The 25,941-nt window shown below is 42.1% G+C and overlaps 1 protein-coding gene across 1 annotated transcript in view; it reads left to right on the top strand.

Moving 5' to 3' along the window:
• Positions 1-11,837: 11,837 nt before the first annotated feature.
• ITGA8 (integrin subunit alpha 8) overlaps positions 11,838-25,941 on the top strand; it is a 177,616-nt gene continuing 163,512 nt past the window's right edge. Inside the window, exons 1-2 of the mRNA XM_004757564.3 lie at positions 11,838-12,138; positions 12,826-12,959. Of these exons, the coding sequence (XP_004757621.1) occupies positions 11,933-12,138; positions 12,826-12,959 (340 nt within the window). The 5' untranslated portion in view covers positions 11,838-11,932. The remainder of the gene's footprint in view (positions 12,139-12,825; positions 12,960-25,941) is intronic.

The raw sequence follows: 25,941 nt of genomic DNA, 5'->3' as shown, positions 1-25,941 counted from the left end.
GTGCGTTTTAAATAGATATTTTAATTTAGAATACTTTCAGATTTATGGAAAACTGGCAAAACAAAATAGTAGAGGTAGTTTCTGTATATGCTCTGTGTCCAGTGTCCCCTGTTAAGATATTACATTAATATGATACACGTGTCAAACTTACCAACCAAACTGATACGTTACTAGCTGAAGCTCACACCTTAGACAGATGTCTTTAGTTTTCACCTGCTCTGTCTGTTCCAGGATCTCACCCAGGGTACCACATCACATTCAGCAGTCATGTCCTCTTAGGCTCTTTAAGGGGGTGACCCTTAGTTTTAAGACTTCGTCTTTTGCCCATCGTTGACACTCTGGAGGAATACTGGTCAGATATTTTGTAGCGTGTCCCGCAATTTGGGTTTGTTTGTTGTTTTTCTCTTGGTTTCATTGGGATTATAGTTTTAGGGAGGGAGATCACGGACATAGCAAAGTACCATTTCATCACATCATCAAGGGTATTTTATCAATTACTACTGATATTAATCTTCTGAATATTTACCTCCTCTCTACCCTACAGTCTTTGTTAGAAGGTCACTGTGTGCTGTCCACATTTAGGGGGTAGGAATTTTCACTTCATCTTCTTAAGAGGCAGTGTCCACACACTTTAAAAAAAAGTTCTTCCATATGGGACCTTGTCTTTTCTCCGTGTTTCTTTATGTATTTGATCATTTATTTTTATCACTATGGACTTGTATTAGTCTGCTAGGGTTGCCATAACAAAATACCACAGACTAGATGACTTAAATAGAAATTTATTTCCTTACAGTTTTAGAGGCTGGGAGTCTAAGATCAAGGTAACAGTAGGGTTGATGAGAACTCTCTCCTTGGTTTGCAGATGGCCATGTTTCACTATTTCTTTATTTGGCCTTTCTTCTCTGCATATGCATGGAGAGAGATCTCTGGTGTCTCTTCCTTTTCTTACTGGGTTAAAAACCCACTCTTATGAGCCTTGATTTACTTCCTTAGAAGCCCTATCTCCAAATATGTTCACACTGGGGGTTAAGGCTTTTAACACATTGAATTTGGTGGGGATGAGGGGGAGCAATTTAGGCTATAACAAGGCTCTGATAATTTCTTTTATACTTTGGGTTATAATCCAATACTATATTATTTATTTTGTTGTCCAAGGAGCCTTTGGGAGCTTTCAGATTCACTCTTGTGTCCCCTTGATGCCCCCATTAATTTTTTGTTTGTTTGTTTGTTTTTTGTTTTTTTAAGTAGACTACATCCGTGGTAGAGCCCAGTGTGGGGTTTGAACTCACAACCCTGAAAACAAGACCTGAACTGAAACAAAGAGTTGGAATCTCAACTGACTGGGCCACCTGGGTGCCCCCATCAATTTTGTTTTTTGAGCACCCCTTAGTTTCTACACCACAAGATGCTCCAACTTAATCTTACATATTTCCTTCCCTAGCCCTAGAATCAGCCACTTCTCTAAGGGATCCTCTTCCTTTTATTAGAATGATTTTAGACACACAAGTTGGTCCCTGGATCAGCTTGTTGATACTAGGTGTTGTCCCTGGGCTCACTCAGTGATAGCACTTGTTTTAATGTCTCTTATGTTGATTTTTCAAAGAGTCTGATTATAGTTTCCTAGCCCAAGTCTAGAAAATAGAAATGGGGTAATAGAAAAAGTAAGTTCTTGGGGCGCCTGGGTGGCTCAGTGGGTTAAGCTTCTGCCTTCGGCTCAGGTCATGGTCTCAGGGTCCTGGGATCGAGCCCCAAATTGGGCTCCCTACTCAGCAGGGATCCTACTTCCCCCTCCCCCTCTGCCTGCCCCTCTGTCTACTTGTGATTTCTCTCTCTGTCAAATAAAGAAATAAAATCTTAAAAAAAAAAAAAAAAGAGAGAGAGAGAGAAAGTAAGTAAGTTAGTTTTTGGGAATCAGAGGGACATTTATTTATCACTTACCAGACATGTGACCTCCTGCAAGTTACTTAACCCCATAAAGTTTAGGTTTCCTCATTTTAAGAATGTAATATTTAAAAAATATTAAAAGAGATTATATATATAAAAGGATAAAGGAAAGCATCAAGCTCATGACCAATAAATATTAGTAACCCGTTAGCATATAGTTCACCTATTATTTCTGCAGTTGGGCCATAGAGCAAGAGATAAATGCTTTGGTAAATGTTCTTCTCTACATGTAAAAATCTAACTCAAGAATTGGTTGACTTATTCATTAAGGTTTTGTCCTGTATTCAAACCAATTATTGGACAACTCTACATGTGTATATAAATTTTATTCCAAATTCAAAATACCTGAAGCTAAATTCTTTTCCTTAAACTAAGTCCCACATTAGAATTTTACATTTTTAAAAGGAGCACCATAATCACCCAAATTATCCAGACTCAAATTCTGGTAATGCCAGACTAGATATTTCAGATAATCCTTCTGCTAAGTACAACTTTTAGAAGTTGACAAAGTATTTTTGCCATAGTCTTAAAGGCATTGGAGAATTTATAAGGAATTGCCAAGCCAATGTCCATGAGACTTGGTAGCCAATATCTGGAGCCATGTTTCCCTAGAAGAATCTTTTATTTTTCCAATGAGATGGAATAAGGAGAGGTTGGGGTGAGAAGGGCTTATAGGGTTAAGGGAACAAAAGTTGTAATCCATGGTCTTGGAAGAAGTTTGTTCAATGGTAAATATTCCACACTTAAGGTTAAGACCCCAAGAGTTTATACTCTAAGATGAATTGGAAATAGATTGGCCCTTCCAGAAACAAGCCCAGATTTGAATCACCTTGATCTATGAAAATTGATTAAAGTGAATTAGAAGTATTATTGCCTATGAAGCCTGCCAGAAGTAAGTGTAAACGCTATCCGGACAAGACAGATTAATTCTAGGCCTTAGGTTACTTGTGTACCTTCTAATATACGATATCTGGCATTTAATTTTTTAAAAATGTTGCTATGTAAGAGGCACACAAAGAGACAAGATGTGACCAAAACACAAGAGAAACAACAGATAAAATAAACAGACATCTCCCCCACAATTCACATAATAAAATTAACTGACCAAAAATCTAAAATAACCCTGAAAATATTTAATAAAATAAAAACAAGATTAGTAACTTTGGCAGAGAACTAGAAGCTATGACAATAAACTAACCTTGGCAATTCTGTAACTTAAGGATACGCTACCCAAAATGCAAAACTTGATAGACTGATTTAGCATCAGATTAGTCACAATTATAGTGATAATCAGTAAGATGAAAGATACATCAGAAGAAAAATATTAAGACAAAACATGTAGAAATAAACAGACAGAAAATGTCAAATAAAGTAAGAGAGCAGACTATACTATGAGAAAGTTAAACATACCCTAACTGACATTTTAATAGGAGATGGCAGTAGAAAAGAAATAATATTTGAAAACATACTAGCTGAGAATTTTTTTAAGACAGTAACCCAGAGATTCAAAAAGTTCAAATTTAAAAGTATAGAAGTATACATTTGGAGGCAGCTGTGTGCCTCAGTGGGTTAAGCCTCTGCCTTCAGCTCAGGTCATAATCTCAGGGTCCTGGGATGGAGCCCTGCATCAGGCTCTCTGCTCAGGAGGGAGCCTGCTTTCTCCCGCCCCCGCCTGCCTCTCTGCCTACTTGTGATCTCTCTCTCTCTCTCTCTCTGTGTCAAATAAATAAATAAAATATTTTTTAAAAAGTATACATTTAAAAAAAACCACTATGCACAATACACTAAAAACAAAACTTTTGACTACCCATTGTCATTGCATTGTACCTCCTTAATTCTGATCTTTATTTTTTCACATGTAGATTAATATAACTATGTACCAGCTATTCTCTGTTTCTCCCCCATTTACCTAACTTTTATTTTTTTTAAAGATTTTATTTATTTATTTGACAGAGAGAGATCACAAGTAGGCAGAGAGGCAGGCAGAGAGAGAAAGGAGGAAGCAGGCTCCCTGCTGAGCAGAAAGCCCGATGCAGGACTCGATCCCAGGACCCTGAGATCATGACCTGAGCCGAAGGCAGCAGCTTAACCGACTGAGCCACCCAGGCGCCCTCTAACATCATTTGTTACCCACCAAAAACAAGAAAACAAAACAAAACAAAAAATACTCTCAAGATTTTCTGGTAACCTCTCTACAGACTGCTCTCCTCCAAAGGAATATTAACTGAGAAGTCTCAAACAAGACAACAAGGCACAGTGGTCGGGAGTATGACCATCTCCAGGCTAGGGTTGGCCAAACAGTGAGTACTGGATGTCCCTGGTGAAAAGTAGGCACATGTGGATAATGGTGAAGAAAAGAAATGTCATTCAATAACCAATTAGAAATGTAAGTAATAATAATGACTAACACTTATGTTGCTTTTCATATGGGGTCTCATATAGGTTTATACATGTGAACTCACTGAGTCCTCATAGGTCTTTGTGATGATACACTGTTAGTATCTTCATTTTATAGTTGGGGAAATTGAGGCATAGAAGTGGTAAGTAACTTGCCCATACAGGTAAGGTAAGTGGCTTATAGGTCTTATAAGTAAGTGGCAAAGCTAGGCTGTGAACCCAGATATCTGGCTCTGGAATTCATGTTCTTAATGCCCACATGGCTTCAACACATATGAACAGCATTGGTTTCCAGAGAGAAGCATACCATGACTGAGCTGACAGCAGAAATTTAGGATTCCAGAGAGAAATGTTCACAATGTTTAGGGCTAATCTCTCACCTTGCAAGAGAGAGATGCAAATGAGTCAGATCACACAGGGACTAAGGGCTGCATAACAATTGCAACATTATTAGAAAAAGAATCACAATTTAGAGCCCTTCCCTCTCTGGGATTACCATTATTTCCCTGATTTGGTAGCACACTAAGTAGTGGCACAATTTTTTCAGGAATTTTGCAGGTAGTTACTCTAAGATCTACTTTGAACAAGTTCTCCTTGCAAACCAGTTGAAAACTGGGCTAAGCCTAGTCCATTTGGTTTAGTTTTCTCCTTCCAGTAACTCGACTTGGCGTCTTTCTTTTTCCTTTATGAGGGTATTTTAACTTTCATCTGCTGGTTTTAATTTAACTTGTCATATTTCTATTTTTTGGTGCATGTGCCCAGAGGCCTTTGGGAAAAGGACACATTTTTTAATAAGTCAAAACAATAAAAACCAGAAAGGTCAACTTAAGTCAATTAGTCACGTTTTAAGCCATCTAAGTAGAAGACAAAAAATTTACTTCCAACCTTCAAGTCGTTCTCTTAAAGATTGCTAAGACTGGAAACAGATTAGGGCATTCCTGAACAGAGGGAATTGAAGTGATCAAGGCCATGGGCATGCATTACTCACTGTCATGGTAAGTAGGAGGCTTTTTTATGGAAGTTACACAGATGACAAAATACACTAAACGCCCTAACTTGATTCTGGGTACACAGATGAATTCTGCTAAAACTAAACTTCTCTAAGTCAATGGCCCTAAACAAGTTATAGGATTCCTTGTTTTCCAGATCTGAGTGAACAGGATTATAACTAAATATGAATATATAGAGATTTCTCTCTCTCTCTCTCTCTCTATATATATATATATATATATATAAAGTTCTGGCATGAATAGTCTGTTTTAATCTTTGGCTTGTCACATTTATGTATTCTTTGTGGAAAAAGATCTCATAAAAGTTTTCCCAGCTTACTCACATCCCCGTTATTCTCCAAGCATACCTTCTTAGTTTTCCTCCTGAAGCTTATTAATTTATCCATTAATCTTCTTGTTATCAGGTTGCTAGCTTGTTGGCCACCTACCTCCTCACTAGATCATAGGCTCCATGAAAGGAGAAACTCTGTCTCTTTAGGTCACAATTGTTTCTCCAGGGTTGGCAAAGACATAGCGGGAGCCCATGCTTGTTGCTGAATGGTTAAAGAAAATGAATGAACAAACCACAAAATCAAGTAGGCAAGTGAGTTCGAGTCAGACTTAGTCTTTATATGGATCACATGGAAACCTGATTTGGAATTTGCAGCTGTCTGGGAAAATAATAAATATTATGTTTTTTTAAGATTTTTTTTTTTTTTAATTTGACAGAGATCACAAGTAGGCAGAGAGACAGGCAGAGTGAAAGAGAGGAGGAAGCAGGCTCCCCGCTGAGCAGAGAGGCCAATGTGGGGCTCGATCCCAGAATCCTGGGATCATGACCTGAACCGAAGGCAGAGACTTAACCCACCGAGCCACCCAGGTGCCCCAAGAAATATTATTTTTATGGGCAAATTCCTTCCCTCTATCCCTCTTGCCTATCTTCTTTTTTTATTTTTCACCTGATGATTTGCAAAGCTATAATAAGGAGACAAAGATGGTGATGAATGTGGGAGAGAACCACTCAATATTGGGAAACTTTTTAATAAAAACAAAACAAAACAAGAACATCTAAGTGGTTGTGAGATCAAATCATTTTTCATGAGAAAATTCCACAGGATCACAGACACTAGAGGGCAGTCCTAGGCACCCTTGTGTCGTCTTCCAGAGGCTGAATAAACACAGCAACCTAGCCTGGGGTTTAAAACACATCATATCATAAAACCTTGAAATAAAAATAAACTAAAACACACTCATATCAACAAATCAGATGCTTCAGCCTTCCTCTCCCCCTGCCATTGGAGGGCTTCCTCCGTGACTTCCCACCTACGGCTGGAGAGCTTCTCTGATGCTCTTCAGTCTCCAGAAGTGTGAGAAAGACATTCTTGTTTTTTATAAGCCACCTATTCTGTGGTATTTTGTTTTGGCAGCTCGGATGGACTAAGACACCTGGGACAGGCACAGGTGGGGAAGAATGCCTTGTTCTCCATTTTAAGTGACCCTCTTTTCTAAAGCCTAGCATGGTACTGCCCTGAACCAGGTGAAGGTTTAGCCTTACTGAAATTTAATGATAGTAATAAGTCCCCTGAATATATCCCTACAGTCTTATTTGGCACCCGAGGCATAAGCTTCTATTTGGCATCCTCTGGGGAACCTAACGGCTAAGATGTTGTGAGTCCACTCCCCACGCCCCCTCCGCCCCTCCTACCCCCAGCCAGGAAATTCGCTTCAGTCACTTTGGCCAATTATGTCATTCAGTCATTTGGCCAGTTATGTCAAAGGCCCACCTCACCAACCCAGCCAATACATGCAGGTTCTTCAGGATTCTGGAGCAAGCTGGCCCTAACTGAAATCTGTACATCACTCAAGATCCTGAGTATACGTTCAGGTCTCCCTGTGGATTTGCTTCTCGGGAAGGTTTACCCCCAAAGGTCAAGGATTTGAAAGAGCGTTATTTTCCTTAGTTACCTTCCCTTTGGAGGAAGACTTTATTTATTTTTATTTTTGTTTAAAGCAGAGCTGTATTTAAAGGGCTCATTCTAAAAAGAGAGCAAGTCAGAGTCTGTTTTTGACTAGTGGGAATTTTCGTGCCGCTAGACTAACTGTTGGCCGTGCTTCAACATCCGCCAACACGCGGGCCATGGCTATAGCACTGGTAACTCAAAAATAGCTAGTAAGATCCTGAAAGGAAACCGCAAAAGAGAATTTCAAACGAAATTATCAAAAAGGCAATAATAATAATAATGATGATGATGATAATAATTTTTCTTTAGTGAGAGTCACCCTCCAGGTACCAGAATAGAAACTTTGCAGACATAAGCTTATGTTAACAGAGATACTTGATGGATTTAAAAGTTTGCTTTAAGTTGAACTGACAGGCTTCTAGTAATCAGTTGTTTCTAATAATGTAGAAAAACTGAACATAGTTGAGCAAAAGAAAATCCCAAGATGGGGTGCCTGGGTGGCTCAGGGCATGATCTCAGGGTCCTGGGATAGAGCCCCGCATTGGGCTATCTGCTCAGCAGGGAGCCTGCTTCCATCTCTCTCTCTCTCTCTCTCTGCCTGCCTCTCTGCCTACTTATGATCTCTGTCTGTCAAATAAATAAATAAAATCTTTAAAAAAAAAAAAAAGAGAGAATCCCAAGATCATGTCAATTACTTAAAATATGCGTTGAAATTTAAAAACTGCCTTTCTGGGCGCCCTGGGTAGCTCAGTGGGTTAAAGCCTCTGCCTTCAGCTCAGGTCATGATCCCAGTGTTCTGGGATCGAGCCCCGCATTGGGCTCTCTGCTCAGCGGGGAGCCTACTTCCTCCTCTCTCTCTCTCTCTCTCTCTGCCTGCTTCTCTGCCTACTTGTGATCTCTGTCTGTCAAATAAATAAATAAAATCTTTTAAAAAAAACCCTGCCTTTCATTTTTTTGGTGCATTCATCTTTAAAGCCATCGGAACCTCCAACAACACACTATTTTTTACATTGGCTAGTTTTGTAAATGGTTTTATTAACATACTGAGGATGTGGTTGTATGAAGTAATCATGTCGGGATTTTCCTACCTCTTGATTTGAAGGCAGGATCACATTATATCATATAAAGATATAGATTTAAACATAGTAGGAACAACACTTGGTTATTAAATAAGAAATGTATTTGGTCTTCTGTTAAGAAGTATGCACTAATGGTTAAATGTTACAGCATCTCTATTTTTAAGTATTCAGTACATGGCTGCAACCCAGAGACCATTTTTTCCTGTAATACTTTTTACTTATTTATTTTTGGAGAGTTTGGGCCAAATCTGTTCCATCTTTGACCTTTGGGTTCTTTTCTTTTTAGGGAAACAACGATGTATACCTTTCCCAGTATTAAACATACACACAAACTCACATGCATGATAAACAATTCCCAGGCTTGCTTTTCTGACAAATAAATCAATGTTAGTAGATCTTTAAAATGTCAAACTTCTCATTCAGCGTGAGACCTGTCACTGTCCATGTGTTTCTTTGACAGCACCCCAGGCCTTACTGATTGGCATGGTTCCCATGTGTCAGAAGAATGAAATGTACAAGACACCTATTCAGATCTATCCTGTCCCTGTAATTATTGCAGGTTTTATTTTTTCCTTTCCTTTTCTTTTCTTTTTCCGCCTGGCTTCTTCGGAGATTTACTACTCTCTCAGGCTTCTGGCCTCCCAGGGAGGTCAAAGAGCTTCAAGTTAGTTTGCTTTCCCTCCACTCTTTCAATACCAGGGTACCACCAAACCTTGTTTCAAGACCTCTTGGAGAATGCCACCTCTCAATCACTACTCACAGGGATATCCAAAGGGTCAGCCCAGCATAGCTTACTAATTCTAGAAAGGTGACTTTTCATTATTATCATACCTTTTAAAAATGTTCTTACAGACGCCATAGCATGAGGAACTGGTTTTGATATCTGACAGTCCTGGGTTCATATTATACCATTTCTTTGCTCTATAAATATGTATATTATTGCATTTCTCCAAACCTAAATGTACTCATCTGTGGGGTGGAAAGGATGCCATTAAGAACATAAGCTTACTGTGTAAGTTAAGAACAAGTATGTATTAGGAAAGAAGAACAGTACATGTACCCAATTGTGTGGCAGTAAGTAGAACTCTACTCTATTGACTCTATTTTGAATAAAAGGATAAAGAATACGCTGGAAATATTGCAACACAAGGAAGTACAAAAAGGGATACCCTGGTGATGTGTTGCCCTATACAAGTCAAAGCATTTTATATCATATAGCGACTTCCGCCCAGTAAGTTGGTATGGGGGCCAGCCACATGTCTAAGACAATATTACTACCTTCTACCTATTTAGGCATTCTTCTTCTATCTAAGATTGCCCTGCAGTATGACGAATTTCCAGATTTCAACATGCCAGTGTCAGCAAGCTGCAGAGTTGAGGTTATCCCTTAGTCTCAATGTCAGCAACAGCTCTGAATGCACCCATGTGTATGTTTCATATGAATTACTCATTGAAATTTAGTACAGGGAACATCACTGTTATTAACATTGTAACCTAACCAGAGTCCCAGACTCCATGTCCAACACAACACAAATGGACTTTTGGACTGAGGAAAAAAAAAAAAGTTTTTTCTACCATCTACTGGTAAGTCCTTATCTGGGAAAGGACTATCCAGTTAGGAAATGATCCAGATGAGATGATTTGCCAGGTAGTCCAATAGCTTATTGATTTCTTACTATTTTTACAGGGATCAGCAAAGATAAAGACATAAAATTCAAATCAATCTACCAAGTGAGGTCTGATGTGAGAGACATGAGAAAATCCAGCTTTTCCGTGGGCTTAGAGTTTTCCTGTGGACAGACTCCCAAATCTGCCCCGCCAGACTGACCACTGCCGGAAATTTATGCTTCCAGAGCCTCTGGGGCTGCCAGACTCATCTCAGACTCAACAAGGCCAGCATTTGACTCACGGCAGCCTCCCAACCTCTCCTTGCCCATGTCTACTGTTTGTATTCTTCTCTGGATACCTTCTAACTGGATACCTTCACACTCACCTTGGACGCCCCTTCACTTTCATACTGCCATTAATCCCCTGAACTTCTCCCTTCTCATTGATGTGGTGGCTTTCGCTCTCCTACTTTCTGTGAATCAGGTGGAGGTCTTCGTCAGCCAGTGCATCTGGGGGATAGCTTCTTGGCTTTCCCTTGCTTCTAACAACCGCTCCCTGCACCTCCCCCTACCCACCTCCTTGCCAGCAAATGTTTTCAATCCCTGTGGGTGCCTCATGCCTCTGTTCTAGAACTGGCTCTCTCAGCCTCAATAAATGTTCTTGTTACTAAGATCCTCTGTCTCGGGAGATCCATCCCTATTTCCTGACACTCCCTGACCCACTCTTTTATTCTAGCCTTTATACAATCCTTGCCTCTCAGCCTGGTGTCAGTGATCCTTTCTCTCAATGTTTCCGCCCATAATGCCTAAATCCAAGCCTCCCATTCCAATTCCAGCCCAAGTCTACATCTGCCACAACTCGCCTTAAAATACTTCGGAAATTGCTTACCTTTCCTGTTTCTACACTCTTTTGCTCTTTAGCTCCAACCCCCGCCCCCACTCCAAGGCTAACTCTTACTTAATTGCTTGTTCACGCATTAGCCTTGTTTCCCCGGAAAAGCATGGGATGTGAGGATCTATACCATTCTTCTTCATCCTACTCATTCTTCAGTCCCTCCCCCAAGCAGAGGACCCAGAAAGAGATCATTAGTACCCATGAAATGGAACTGACGTTTGGACTTCTGTAGGGGAGCTGAGGGTAAATCTTTAATTCGAACATTTCTAACTTTGTTTCTCTTCATCACAATTACACGGAGCCATGGAAGATTTGGGACCAAGGAATTCACATGCCCTCCTCCTGCTCCCCCGCCCCCGGAGCCTTTGAGAAAGACCTACAGAAAGGTTTTGTTTACCCGTTACCCCTGCTGGGGGGTCGGGTGGGGGTGGAAGAGAGCATTGTAGGATTTAAGCGCTCAGCCACAGGCGAACGCGCGCGTGGACCCTGAGGGGTCATCAGGCTGCAGAGGTGATGCTAGGAGCCCGGCTTTTTCTTGCCTTGTGGTGGGGTGCGCTTTCGCATTCTTCCGTTTAGGAGAAACTAGAGCGGACTCTCGTCCCATGCGGGGGGGCACAGCTCCCAAAAACAATGGCCTGAAGTGGGATGTGCGGGATTCAGATCGTCGATGAGGTGCGGCTGCAATGGATAGTCCTGCGGCCGAAGCAGGCTCCTGGCGCCGGCCTCCAGCAGGAGCTCGGGCGGCAGGGAGTCTCCGGGGCTCCCGCCCGCAGCCCGCGGATTCGCCGCTAGGAGGCGCCGTGAGCGCGCCGGGCCCCCTCCCGCTGCCAGAGGAGGGCTGGCATCCCCTCCGCCAGCCCCTGAGCGGGCCGCGGAGCAGGCGAGCAGCAGACCGCAGCGGACGCGCGGCGGAGCGCCGGGGGCTGTCACCGCGGACGTGCCGCGCGCCCCGACGCAGGACGCGGGCATCTGGGGACCGCCACCCGCCGCCCCAGCGAAGGAGCCGGGCCGGCGTCTCGGGCTCCCGCTCCCCGTTGAGCACCCGCCGGGGCGGAGGGCGATGTCTGCCGGGGCCCGCCGCGGTCCCCGGGGCAGCCTGGCGCCTCCGCTCGCGCCCCTCTGGTGCTTCTCCGCCGCGCTGGGCGTGCTGTGGACCCCCGCCTCGCAGGCGTTCAACTTGGACGTGGACAAGCTCACGGTGTACAGCGGCCCCGAGGGCAGCTACTTCGGCTACGCGGTGGACTTCCATATACCTGCCGCTCGCACGTAAGTCGCCCAGCGCAGGGAGGTCACGCGCGGGAACGAATCCGGACACAGGTTGGGTCCCTGCCCGTCTGCCGGGGGACGCGCGCCCGTCCCCGCAGCCCGGTGGAAGGAGATTCTTGGGATTCCATCCCGCTGCGCACTTGGGGTCCCGTCAGGCTCCCCCCGCCTCTTGTCCCCCTTCCATGCTAGATGTGCCTTGTGAACTTTGAAGTAGAGACATGCCACTTGCATAGAAAACGCAAGCTCTAGGGACCTCCCAGGACCCGAGCAAAGACTCGAGCATCATACAAAGGGGAAAACGGGACCGGGACCGAACAAGCGAGTTTAAACAACGGACCACAACACGGTCTGTTTTTGCATAGCCTGTAACAATTAAGTGTCTGGGCGCAAGTGCTGTCGGCTACAAGCAGCTGGGCTCTGTCCTTTGCTATTTTTTTCCCCTCTTCACTCATCTCACTGTATACATAGCTCCACCTAGAGAAGAATTAGGACTATCTGCACCCTCTTCAAACCAGGTTTCAGACGCCCGTAGGTTTGGAACAGGAAATCAAGTTTGACAGTCGGTCTCCAGCATAAATGTTTCTGCCCCCGACCCCAACCCTAGTCTCAGGGAGCACGCCCGCTACGGACTGCATCGCGTCCCACTTTTATGATTCCCAAGGAGTGATTTTCTCTAACCTTTCGCAGAGCGAGTGTCTTGGTGGGGGCGCCCAAAGCCAACACCACCCAGCCAGACATCGTGGAAGGGGGAGCCGTCTATTACTGTCCTTGGCCCGCCGAGGGGTCTGCGCAGTGCAGGCAGATACCGTTTGACAACACCAGTAAGTGATATTTGTCATTCTCAACGGTGTGTCCTGGTTTCAAAGAACCAGAGGCATCCGGGACTTAACTCCCCACTTTGGTTGTACTCATTTGGCCTGTCTGATGAGTCTTGTGTTGTGGGCTGTTCAGGTCCCTAGAGAAATCAGCTTAGTGAGTGAAGGCAAGGAAAATGTCCGGTGAACCCCAGAGAGGGAACCTTGGTGCTTTGACCTTGAATATTTGGATGTGTCCTAGTAACTTCTGTTTCCTTACTGTCCCAAGATGAGCATTTTCAGTGGATGCTTTAAAGAAATAAATATGTTCTACCTTAACCGTGATTATGGAGAGAGTTTGGTTGCTTACCAAGGACAAATCCAGGAAAAGACAGATCCTTAACATTTCCAGTGCCCAAATTCTGGAGGCAAGACTCAGCTGCTATAGACCCAGACATCTCTCCATGTTGCTGTTTAATTCTTTACAGAAAGAAAGAATTTTCTTTCAAAATATTGGATATTGGATGCAAACTAGTACAGGCAGAGTGTGGATGGATTACATCCATTTCCAAAATCCCTAGACAGATGTTTCTTATTTAATTAAAGGGAAAATACATTTTAACCAATTCAGGCTGGTTAGGTTTCCTCTGGTGTTTTCTCTTTGGGTCCTGAGAAAATAATTTTACCGTAATGCTTTCAAAAACATTAACACTGAATGTTTTAATTTGTACCTCTAAAACTTTATGAATTCCAAAGGTATACATTATCAGAAACCAAATATCTCTTTTCGTAAAAATGTGAACTCAAATAATGTTCTTTGATGATCAGTTAAAATACCTTTTGTACCACACAAGTATTTTTATGACATCATTCTTCATCATTATTACATTAGTGTGCACTTAGAATGTATGTGGAAAATCCATTTTCACAGCATTTTTATGAAATTGGAAGGATAGTATTTACCTGTTACTTTATCCAGTTTGCAACTTTCTATTTCAAAAAATTAAGTAATTTTGATTCTATCAATACGGAAGCCATTTCAAAGAAAAAAAAATCCTATGCAAGGCTTACCTTGAGTTATGCCCAAATTAAGAAAATACTTCATGAAAACATTCTCAAATTATATTTTTCACATGTATCTATATATAGTCACAATAACTCATTTCCCATTTTATTAAGTAACTCAGTTATTCTGTCCCAATTTTTATTTTTACTTTTAAATGTATTAGAAATTAGAAAAATTAAGCCACTTGATGTTAATTTGTAAAAGATATCTTTTAACTCGTTGTTTAATTGGGATTTTAAATGCTTCTGATTACTGACCTATGTCTAGTTTGAGAGTAAATTTTCTAAGTCAGGATAAAGCTTATAATTAATGGCTTTTAAAATAATCCATATCAAAACCATTTGTGTTTTTAAAAGTCTCTAAAACCCAGGCCTGGATAAATAAAGACATAAGGCAATGGTATTATTTGAATTTAAGTTAAGGGAAGTTAAGTATTTATATTTTAAGAGATATTCTTGCATTTCTACCAAGAAGCAAACTGTATCATGGACATGAGTTTTATAACCTGCTAGAATATTCCTATAACATACCAAATCAGAATCTGGTTAGTATATTTTTCCTTTGATAAAAGAAGAACCGATGTCTGCACAGATAGGTTACATCTGAATACCTTTCTAAGTACTAATCCCAGTAGATGTCATGGTTCAACAGATGAAAACCAGAGAATACAGACATCAATATGAATTTTTAAAAACTGAACACTCCCAACCCAAAAAATGTCCAATGTTAAATTACAATAGGTAGATTTTCCAAAAGTTCCTTCTAGAGCAACTTTTTGGGGATCTAAATTCACTTTCCATGGAGAAATAATGCTGCAAGATTTTGCTTTGGTTTGGTTTCCAGAACAGCCCACAGGAATGCAGTTAACCCTTATTGTAACTGAATTATATTTGTAGTGAAACAGTAGGGGACAAACCTACACAGCTTTAACAATTAAATAAATAGAAAAATAATAAGAATATCGAGAAAAGGTCAGAGTTACTTAGAGAAAGAACCAGGGGTGAATGGCGTCCCTTCTGTGCAAGTTCTGAGGAAGACATCCGGGTATCTCTAAGTGTTCTAGAGATTAATGCTGCTGGTTCTACACTCTATCTTATTTGGCTTCTAAATGAATGGAAGTTTTTGTTTGTTTGTTTGTTTTTTGTTTTTATGGTAGATAGATGCCCTCATCCTATTATACTTAACAACCGTAACTGTAGTGATTTGAGGATTCATAAGTGGAACAAAATAAGGGGAAGAAACGGGGAGGGAGACAGATGTTTCTGAAATAATTGAGCAAAAATGAAGATAAAAAAGAAGCAAGGCAGAGGAAGTCACACGTTTTTGAGACATGAATGGTCCCCGGTGGAATGAACAAGACAGTGAGCTGTGTGAATGCTTGGGGGAGTCCCACTGAGAAGAATCTTTGAGGAAAGAAAGTTTCCCCTGTTAGCCATCAGGGGGTACTGTGGGCCCAGGAACCTTGGTTGCTGTTGGGAATGGCCTGGGAATGGAGGGCAAAAGGAATCGGAGGACCTCGGGGCTCCATGTTGGCTACTGAGTGGGAGCTAGCTCTCAACACATCATTTCTACCTATTTCTTTATCCAGGCGCTCCAGATAATAGAACTGCCAGGGGTTGCCATTTACTGCGAAGCTGGGGGAGAGAGGAGGGGCAGTGGGAGTCAGTATAGCTCTTCGCAGTTTAAGTCCCTGTTCTTGGGGTACAGGATGATCTTGGAACCAAAGATGAAAGGCAGAAACACAGGTGCTGCTGACTCGGGGTCTGGCAGTCAATGTCATCACATTTACTGATCACCTACTATGTAACAGCCTCTTATACACCTTATTTCTAATCCATAAAACGCATTTTATGAATAAGGAAACTGACATCAAAGGTGTTCAAAAAGAGCTGTCCCCAAGACCACAGTAAGCAGTAGATGTCGGGTTGCAAAAACGGTCTGCCTGCCTGCGACAGAGCCTGCCTCTTTGCCCCGCCTTCCTTCCGGGAGTGGGAGAGGACGGGTCCTAATAGGGTGCAAATTCAGGGTCAGAGTCTATGGAGGTGACGCACTGCTTGCCCTGCCTTCACACTTCCTTCCCCTCAGCCCCCAATTACCTTCACAAAGTCCAATTAAAATGATCTTCCAGGGAAGATCAAGAAGGGAAAAGCAGTTGGGGTTGAAGGTTGTGGAGAGCAGAGGTCTTAGAAGGAGGCTTTGTCTTGATGGGAAGGATGGGTTGTCTATGTCCCTGGTTTGTTGCAGCTTCTCACAGTGTGCTGTGGCCCCTCAGAGTCCCAGGTCAACAGCTTCCTGTCTTAATCTCTGCCACTTGACAGCCATGTATGGTTTTCCATAAAGAGGAAGAAAATTTCTCTGCCTGACAAAATGTAGTGGCTTTGAGTGCTAACACCCACATCTGATGTTCACATAAGAGAGCACGCTGACTCAGGCACAAATATGTATTACATTTCAAATATTCCTCTAAACATATAGTTGTAACTTCCCCATCTTTTCTCTGTCTGGCTTTCCTATTACATGTGAATTCAAGTAAATTTGACCTTTTAATGACTCTGTTTCAACTTGTTCAGGCCCCTGGGGCGTCTACAATTTAGTGTTCACGGTGGTAGCCTAACAAACTCTCCCAACCTAGGCATTGAAGGAGACTGGCCTATAATTTAGTCTGCGGATCTGGTTGTGATCTTGAACTTCAGTTGTAAGGTCAACTGCCTTTCTTTCTTTTTAAAACTTCCATTTAGTTCGATTTTTTTCATTAAGTGATCATTTATTTTATTTTGACCTTATCATGTAAGCTGGATTTTAAAAATGACTTCTCAGTGTAAATGAAAAACTGGGACACCAGGAGTAGCCCAGCACTTCAAATGCATGAACACTATTAAAATCTGTGGTCCTTTCAAGTAGGGAGGAAGGAAACCTTAGGGAAGCATATGGCAGTGGGGGAGGTGCAAAGAGTAGATAATTTTCCTGCTCTGTACAAAATCAAGTGGTTGCAAAAAAAAAACCCCACTTCCCTCATCTCCCTTCTGTCTTTCTCTCTTACTTCACTAGAATAAAATTCCCCCTTCACCAAATTGATCTCTTTCACTTTTGCCTCGGGAACTGTCTAAACTGTGCCCCGTGTCTTAAACAATTTAAAATATCACATCTGCCACATTCATGCCTTTCCTTTCTAAATCTGCTCCAAGGCTCATTTCATCTTTTTCCTACATTTCCCAAACCCGTGCGTGGAGTAAGTAAAACTGTGAGATTACAGCCCTCTTGCTAAAGGAGGGAGGGATGAGACAGAATGAATAGAGCCTCATCTTTGGAATGATGAAGGGCAAATTGCAACAATAGTAGCAAAGGCATAGTGTGCAGATATCTGATTATTTTAAATACACAAATGAAACATTTTGAGGAGACAGATAATGGCATGTGCTAATTAATGACGATAATCATCATAACACTAAAAGTAATGGTGAGGCAAGACAGCTGGGAACCACTGGCAATTAGGGACCCACATTAAGAATGAACAGGAAGAGGTGGGCGGGGCCGTTGAGATTTGGAAGTCATCTGAGAAAAAGTACTAAAATTTGCCTGGCCTTAATTTAGCATCTCTGTGTTTAAAGCAACAACAATAAAACAAAACCCGAAAATGGAAGACAGTTTGGTTAGGATATTTCAAAGCTCTGAAATGGTAAGATTTTTCTTAGAGTTGTGTTTTAGCTTGGGGACCGGAAGCCTTTGTGTTGGGGGTCTGTTTTATTTTTATTTATTTTGTGTTAAGTGAGCCCACAATAAGAAGCAGCTTAAAGCATCTGGTGCCGTGACTGGTACAGGGGTTGCTTTTTGATAATATTGGGTGTGCCCTTTTTCTCATGTGAGGGTTAGGAAACATATTGGTCACATAAGTCTTGCTTTTTCCAACTTCCTCAGAAAGAAATCAGGTTTTGTTCAGGAACAAAGAGAAGAAAAAATGTAGGTCAGAGCTATCAAGTAAATGACAGAGGAAATAACCCAAATGTGACAGAACTCATGGACAGCAGAAATCTAGGCTTTGGGAAGTTCAGCTGAAAGTGGAAAAAGGGGCGGGGGAGGCAGCCCAGATAGAACCAGCTCTATGAAGAATTCATAATGCAAAATTAGTATCAGGGCTGCTAATCAGAAAAATATATAGATACATATATATGCATTGCTGACCCCACTGAATCATGGAAGCTGGATGGTTCGCTTGTTCTGGGAGCAACTCATGACAGCTACCATGCCTGACACGCTGCCCAGACAGATGCCATCAACGTCCCTAAGCTTTTCCCAAATGGCTTACACTTCCACGCAACAGAATATAACCAAGTCCTGATACGAGAAGGGAGGAGGCAGTGATCCCTACAGTGCATAGTGGCCAAGGAAGCAATTAGAAAAAGGAAGTCCTTGAAACTCTAACTAGAAATGGGAAACAGACCTGCTCCACAGCAAGTTGAGTAGTATGAGCATTAGGCGCCTGTTGCCTAATCTGAAAAATTCTTTCAAGAAACTAGAGGTCTGTGCGATGGAACAGGCTTCCAGGGCCTTGGTAAGAAGAGACCATGCAGCATTCTGGGAGAAAGGTAGGAAATTGTAAAATTTTTCTGAAAGCGGAAAAAAGCACTTGGGTGTAGAAGGTGACCGGTTTAGATGTGTGTGTTCGAACTTCACCTGTTGTGTCCAAAGAGCCCCGTATCCGTGCATGGTGTTGACAAAGAGTGAAGCCAACTCCCTCTAGTCAGCTTCTGGCTCCATTTCTCATGTGTCTTGGTTGTCATTCCCTGTGACTTGCCCAGATGTCTCCAGCTTGCCACACCGCTTACACAACTTATGTCTTCAGCAAGATATGTCGAAGTACTGGGTATCTCTCAAATGTGTGTTACATATACACACATGTCCCTGCTCTCCCTGGACCTATGTCCTCAACCATCCAGAACATCTTCTCTCCCAGCCATGATTTTCTGATACTTCTGGCTTCTTTCTTCCTGCCATTCCCAATGGGAGATACGTTTTAGATGTTAATTCTGAAGTTGTTGCCAATCCTTTTTTAGAAGAAAGGAGGCATAAACAGTAAAAAAGTGATGTTTCCAAATATCCTCAATGTGGGTAGTCAAGCAAATTATGGCCTAATCACTATGAGAAAATGGTTTTGTTTAATGTTAAGGGAAAAACATAAAATTCAATACTTTATCTAGATCTGTTGAAGAGCACAGGAAGGGGTATGTGATGAGAGGCTGTCTTTGGGACGTGTGATTAAAATTGGATTTTTCTTCTTCTTTTTTAAAAAATGCATTTCTTAGCCTCATTTTCAAAACCATGATCAGGTATTTATTTATGATCAGGAAAAATAGTGGTAAAAATTAACACACAAATATTTCTAAATGAAGTTATTGAGTTCACTGAAGGGTTGTGAAAATTTGGTATGGATGGTAGAGTAGTTAAAAAATCAGTTTTTTGTGTGGTTACATGTTTCCAAATATTGAAGACCAAGCTTTTTTCCAGTAACAATTACATGTGTAAAAATAAGAAGATGCAGAATTATTGCCTGTGTCCATTTTTGATTGTCCCTGAATCAACAGGAATATAGACTTGATGGTCTGCCATGACAGTTTCGAGAGCCTTTTACAAGAAGAGGCTGCTCATGCGGGCAAACCACTGTACAGATCCTATCAATTCAAATGCTAATTTCATCTTGGAACACCCTCACAGACATCTCCAGAAATAACATTCAGTCAAATATCTTGAGCCTGTCAAGCTGACACATAAAATTAACCATCACACACCAGTGTATCACTTGCTCACGTTGAATGTTTGATGAGTTGGTAAGGAATTGCTTGTTCAAGTCACCCAAGGATGCAGGTCCATGGAGTTTCCTTACTGATGTGTGCTTTCAAGAGCACTCAACTGTAAAGGCGGGTAGAAAACTGTACATTGTCTGTGAAAGCTTCTGCCTAGATTTGACATATACAACTTCTCCTTGCATTTGGTAGGCCAAAGCAGGCCATGCCAACTTATTTCACACTTTTTTTTTTAACCCACACCTAATAAAATTGTATCTATAACCTTTAAAAGAACACTAGATAGGAAATGCAATAAAAGCAATTGTCTTTGGAAAAAATGTGATTAAAACTGGTTTTTCTTTTATCCCTATTGGACATATTTTGTAGGTCATATTTTGGGGACACTGAAATGGTTCTTTGGGACTATAGTCCCAACCCTCACACTTATGGTAGAGAGCAGATACATGGCAAGGAGATGAAGGTGTTTCTGTCAGCAGATACAAAAATATGAGAAAAACTTTATAACAAAAATCAGTCCTTAACCTGACCCATCTGGACTCCATTCTCTACCACAAATATTGTCTGGGAAGATTGAATACCCTTCATCCTTTCAATCAGGCTCCTTGGGGGACATGCTATTCAATCATAATGTCTTTATCTCCTCAAAGCACCTGTTAGTAAATGTTTTTTTAATTTATTCTTTATTTATTCTTCAGCATAACAGTATTCATTATTTTTGCACCACACCCAGTGCTCCATGCAATCTGTGCCCTCTATAATACCCACCACCTGGTACCCTGACCTCCCACCCCCCACCCCTTCAAAACCCTCAGATTGTTTTTCAGAGTCCATAGTCTCTCATGGTTCACCTCCCCTCCCAGTTTCCCCCAACTCGCTTCTCCTCTCTTTCTCCCCATGTCCTCCATGCTATTTGTTATGCTCCACAAATAAGTGAAACCATATGATAATTGACTCTCTCTGCTTGACTTATTTCACTCAGCAATAATCTCTTCCAGTCCCGTCCATGTTGCTACAAAAGTTGGGTATTCGTCCTTTCTGATGGAGGCATAATACTCCATAGTGTATATGGACCACATCTTCCTTATCCATTCGTCCGTTGAAGGGCATCTTGGTTCTTTCCACAGTTTGGCGACCGTGGCCATTGCTGCTATAAACATTGGGGTACAGATGGCCCTTCTTTTCACTACATCTGTATCTTTGGGGTAAATACCCAGTAGTGCAATTGCAGGGTCATAGGGAAGTTTTATTTTTAATTTCTTGAGGAATCTCCACACTGTTCTCCAAAGAAGCTGCACCAACTTGCATTCCCACCATTCCCCTTTCTCCACATCCCCTCCAACACATGTTGTTTCCTGTCTTGCTAAGTGTAGCCATTCTAACTGGTGTAAGGTGATATCTCAATGTGGTTTTAATTTGAATCTCCCTGATGGCTGGTGATGATGAACATTTTTTCACGTGTCTGATAGCCACTTGTATGTCTTCATTGGAGAAGTGTCTGTTCATATCTTCTGCCCATTTTTTGATATGATTGTCTGTTTTGTGTGTGTTGAGTTTCAGGAGTTCTTTATAGATCCTGGATATCAACCTTTTGTCTGTACTGTCATTTGCAAATATCTTCTCCCATTCCGTGGGTTGCCTCTTTGTTTTGTTGACTGTTTCCTTTGCTGTGAAGATGCTTTTGATTTTGAAGAAGTCCCAAAAGTTCATTTTCGCTTTTGTTTCTTTGCCTTTGGAGACAAATCTTGAAAGAAGTTGCTGTGGCTGATATTGAAGAGATTACTGCCTATGTTCTCCTCTAGGATTCTGATGGATTCCTGTCTCACATTGAGGTCTTTTATCCATTTTGAGTTTATCTTTGTGTATGGTGTAAGAGAATGGTCGAGTTTCATTCTTCTACATATAGCTGCCCAGTTTTCCCAGCACCATTTATTGAAGAGACTGTCTTTTTTCCACTGTATATTTTTTCCTGTCTTGTCGAAGATTATTTGACCATAGAGTTGAAGGCCCATATCTGGGCTCTCTACTCTGTTCCACTGGTCTAAGTGTCACCTGTTAGTAAATTTTAACCCACCTTACTTTTGAAAACATTATCTAAAGACAGCAACTGAGTTGAAAGTAAAGCTTCATGTTGGCAAACAATAAAATCAAATTTCAGTGACCAGATGAGTGTTAGTAACTTTTTACAAGCAGATTCTATTCTAAACAGTTCTAAACAGAGTTCAAGGCCTTACGTATTCTTGTGGGGTTTACAGGGCATAGCCAGTGGCAAATTAAGAAAAAGGAAGATAAGAGCAAGGGAAAATGAGTGGTGTGTGTCTGCACCCATGTATTTATTTTAGATTTGGGTGGCTGTTGTGTTCCTGGTGCTGCTGTAACAAATTATCACACACTTAGTGACTTTAAACAACACAAACTGATTATCTTACAGTTTTGGAGGCCAAACTGAAATTAGGTCTGGTTGAACTAAAATCAAGGTGTTGGCAGAGTTGTATTTCTGCTGGAGGCTCTAAGAGAAGAAACTATTCCTTTGATTTTTCCAGTTTCCAAGGTTGCCCACATTCCTTGGTTCATGGCCCTCCCACATTTTCCAAAACCAGCAATGTCAGGCTGAGTCATTCTCCCCCTGGCGTGTCTCTTGCCCTCCTTTCCTGCCTCCATCTTTCACTCTAAAGGATCCTAGTTATGAGTGCCTGTTGGTTAAGCGTCTGCCTTCAGCTCAGGTCATGATCCGAGTGTCCTGGGATAGAGTCCTACAATAGGGTTCCCTGCTCATCAGGGAGTCTGCTTCTCCCTCTGCACCCTGCCCCTACTCAAGCACGCTCTCTCTCTCTTTCTCTCTCTCTCTTTTTTTATTTTTTAAATTTTTAATTTTTTATAAACATATATTTTTATCCCCAGGGGTACAGGTCTGTGAATCGCCAGGTTTACACACTTCACAGCACTCACCAAAGCACATACCCTCCCAATGTCCATAACCCCACCCCCCTTCTCCCAAACCCTCTCCCCCCAGCAACCCTCAGTTTGTTTTGTGAGATTAAGAGTCACTTATGGTGACTCTTAATCTCTCTCTCTCTTAAAGATAAATAAAATATTAAAAAAAAGAAAGAAAGAATCTTTGTTATGAAAATGGTCCCACCTGGATAACCTCTGTATCTTAAGTTCAGCTGGTTAGAAACCTTAATTCCCCTTCTTCACTACACCTATAATATTCACAGGTTTGGGGGTGATTAATGTAAACATTTGGGGGGCTATTATTTTGCTTATCACGGGTGGTTAGAGTTTTATTGAGGAGGTGGAATATTTGAGCAAGGACCTAAATTAAGTGAAGGAAGGAATGAAGCAATATTGAAGGATGGGTAGTGGTCCAGCTTGTAGTGAAGTCATTGTTGAAATCTAGAGATGAGCGTGTCCTTGGGAGGTGGAGGCTACTGGACTAGATTGAAGTAAGTCAGGGAAAGAGTGACAGAAAATGAGGCCAGAGAGCCAAGTATATAGGCAGGTACCTTAAAGGCCAGGGTCAATGTTTTGGATTTTATTCGTGGAGTGATGGGCAACCACTGGTGGTTTTGAGTAGGCAAGTAAGATAATTTGAATTTGATTTTTCCAAGGCTCAGTTTAGCAGACTAGAGACAAGAAAGGAGACTAGACTCTTCTCATTGTCCACTGAGAGAGAAGTATGGTTAGGCTTGGGTGATAGCAGTTAGGGTTGAAATATGGTAGGATCTGGGGTTCATTTGAAAATGCAAGTGGTAGAATTGCATTATGGAACAGATGAAAGGTGTGGAAGAATTTTGACCCAAGTCGTGGAGGAATGGGACAGAGACTGGGAACAACAGGGAAGGAGCAAGTCTTAGAAAAATATACTAGGAGTCAAATCCAGACATGTGAAATTTGAGCTGCTTATTAGAGATCCAGCCAAAGTCCTATGAGAAGGTAGATCAGTAAAGTTGGAGCTCAAGCCAGAGGCTTGGATACTGACATTTGGAAGTCATGAGTGTGTGGAAGATATTCAGGACCACATCTTGGGGAGTGAGTATGGTGAGAGAAGGGGGAAGCAAAGCAGAGCCAAGAGAAGAGAATGAGCTGGGCCTGCCATTTGGAGAAATGTTGAAGAATGGAGGAGGATGTGTAAGAAGCACTGAGAAGGAGGGCCATTGAGGTAGACGTCATGAACCCACTGAGGCAAGTCTTGTGAAAGGGCAGGTTTGCTTGGCCACGGGAAAGTACTGCTGACAAACAAAAATGGTGGCAGTGGAGTTTTCAAGAGAGAAAATGAGAGGACGGATGGGGACAGCAAGGACCAAGAACTCTTACTATACATGGGATCAGAGGAACGCAGTCATGGAGAACCTATTTGAGCATGTTTGCAGCCCATTAGGCTCATCCCATTGAGAGGAAAGCAATGGTGACAGAAAGAGAAGGGGACCTACGGGAACACAGTCCTGAGAAGATGGGAAAGGGGGTGTGCAGCTCTGACACAAATGGAGGGGCTCAGGGACAGCTCTTCCCCAGGGACAGGACACGGCACAGTGAGGGCACCAGTGAGAGAGGTTGGTGGGTCAGGAGACAGGAGGAGGAAGATGGCCTTTTCTCATGTCTTGCATTTTCTCCATGAAATAAGAAGCAAGGTTACCAGCTGAGTGCAAGAAGGTGGTAGGAGAGGGTTGGGAGATTGGGGAAGTGTGAACGGAGCAGTGACGTCACGGGATTGATGAGCAGGCTGTGCGCAGGGACGGGGCACATTCATAATCTGAATTTATCTTTGGAAGGAGTAAATTTTTGCCTCTGCCCCACCTTATGGCTTGAGTCTACTCATTTGGAATAGGATTTAAGATCTCCCAGAGAACAGTTCATCCTAAGTGTTAATCTTCCATGAGGATACGCTGCAGACACAGAACATTTGAATTCTGAAATGCTTATTTTATGTGCCATTGGGAATGGTGATGCCTTTTTTTTTTTTTTTTAAACCAGAGAAATGAACCATTTTGCTAAATGAACGGTTGGGATCCTTTTTACTACATCTTCCGGCAACAGCGCTGAGATCCCGAGGAGAATGCAAGCATATGAGGGGAGTTAGTGTAAATACATTTGCAAGCATTATTGGGAGGCAAGTTTATACAGCCTTCATCCTGAAACCCAATCATATCCTGTATTGAAAAGCATTGCTTTGAGGTCATATTGAAGAGGTTTATGTCATTTAATCTGCTTCCTGAGATTCCCATGCTGAGAGGTTTTCATTACTTCTTGAAGCAAATAAATTGTTGGGCACTAAACAGAAGCCTGCTGTGTTCCTGCCCATCTGAAGGTGACACAGAAGCTATGTTGAGACTTGTCTGTCCCCCAGCTGTAACTATGGCCAAGACTTTGGAGGCCAGGTAATTATTCCAAGTGGGAGAAAGTCTAGAGCTGAGAGAAAGTCTGAGGAATTCAAAGAGCTCAAAGGAAATCACGGTGCTTGGGAACGAAGGGATGACACTAGCGAGGTTAGGGTAGTGTGACAACTCTGACTTCCGGACAGAGAATGAATCTGTAAGTGGCAAACCTGGGGGAAGGGACACCAGTCAGGAGGCTGTTGCAGAACCTGTGGCTAAAGAAATGGTGGTCCCAACTAGGGAAATGGCAACAGGTATGGAAAGAAACAGATGGATTTGAGGGGGCTTTGGAAGGAAGAATCAGCAGGAACAGACTAGCGAATGGAATTTGGGAGCGCAGCACTACTGATTGCCAAGGATGCCTGTGAACAAGACGGACATAGTCTCTGACCTTGTGATAATGCAAGTCCAGTGGACGAGAGCATCAGTGCCTGGCTGCGGTAGACCGGGACAAGTGCTGTAAAAGCAGTGTGAAGAAGGCTTTAGGTGTGCAGAGGGAGGGCTCCTGTCCCTGCCTGGAGGGTGACTTGTTGTTTTCAGGGACAGCTGTTCAGAGAGGGCATCATTAAAGGTCAGAGCTGAAGAGGGATGTGTGTGTGTATGTGTGTGTGCAGGGGTGTGCGTATGTGAGATGTGTGTCCATCCCAGCCGTGGGTGAGCTGAAAGAGAAAACTGTTCTAGTCAGCGCAGAAGAGTGGAGCGTGTTGGAGCAGATGAGGTCAAAGGTGATGTCTCTGTACAATTCAGCCGTACGCGCTCTGCCTTTTAGA

Source organism: Mustela putorius, unplaced genomic scaffold, assembly GCF_011764305.1.
Source record: "Mustela putorius furo isolate JIRA1106 unplaced genomic scaffold, ASM1176430v1.1 tig00003913_pilon_pilon_pilon, whole genome shotgun sequence".
Taxonomy (NCBI): Eukaryota; Metazoa; Chordata; class Mammalia; order Carnivora; family Mustelidae; genus Mustela; species Mustela putorius.
The sequence above is the reverse complement of the archived record's forward strand: the minus strand, read 5'-3'. Positions and strand labels throughout refer to the sequence as shown.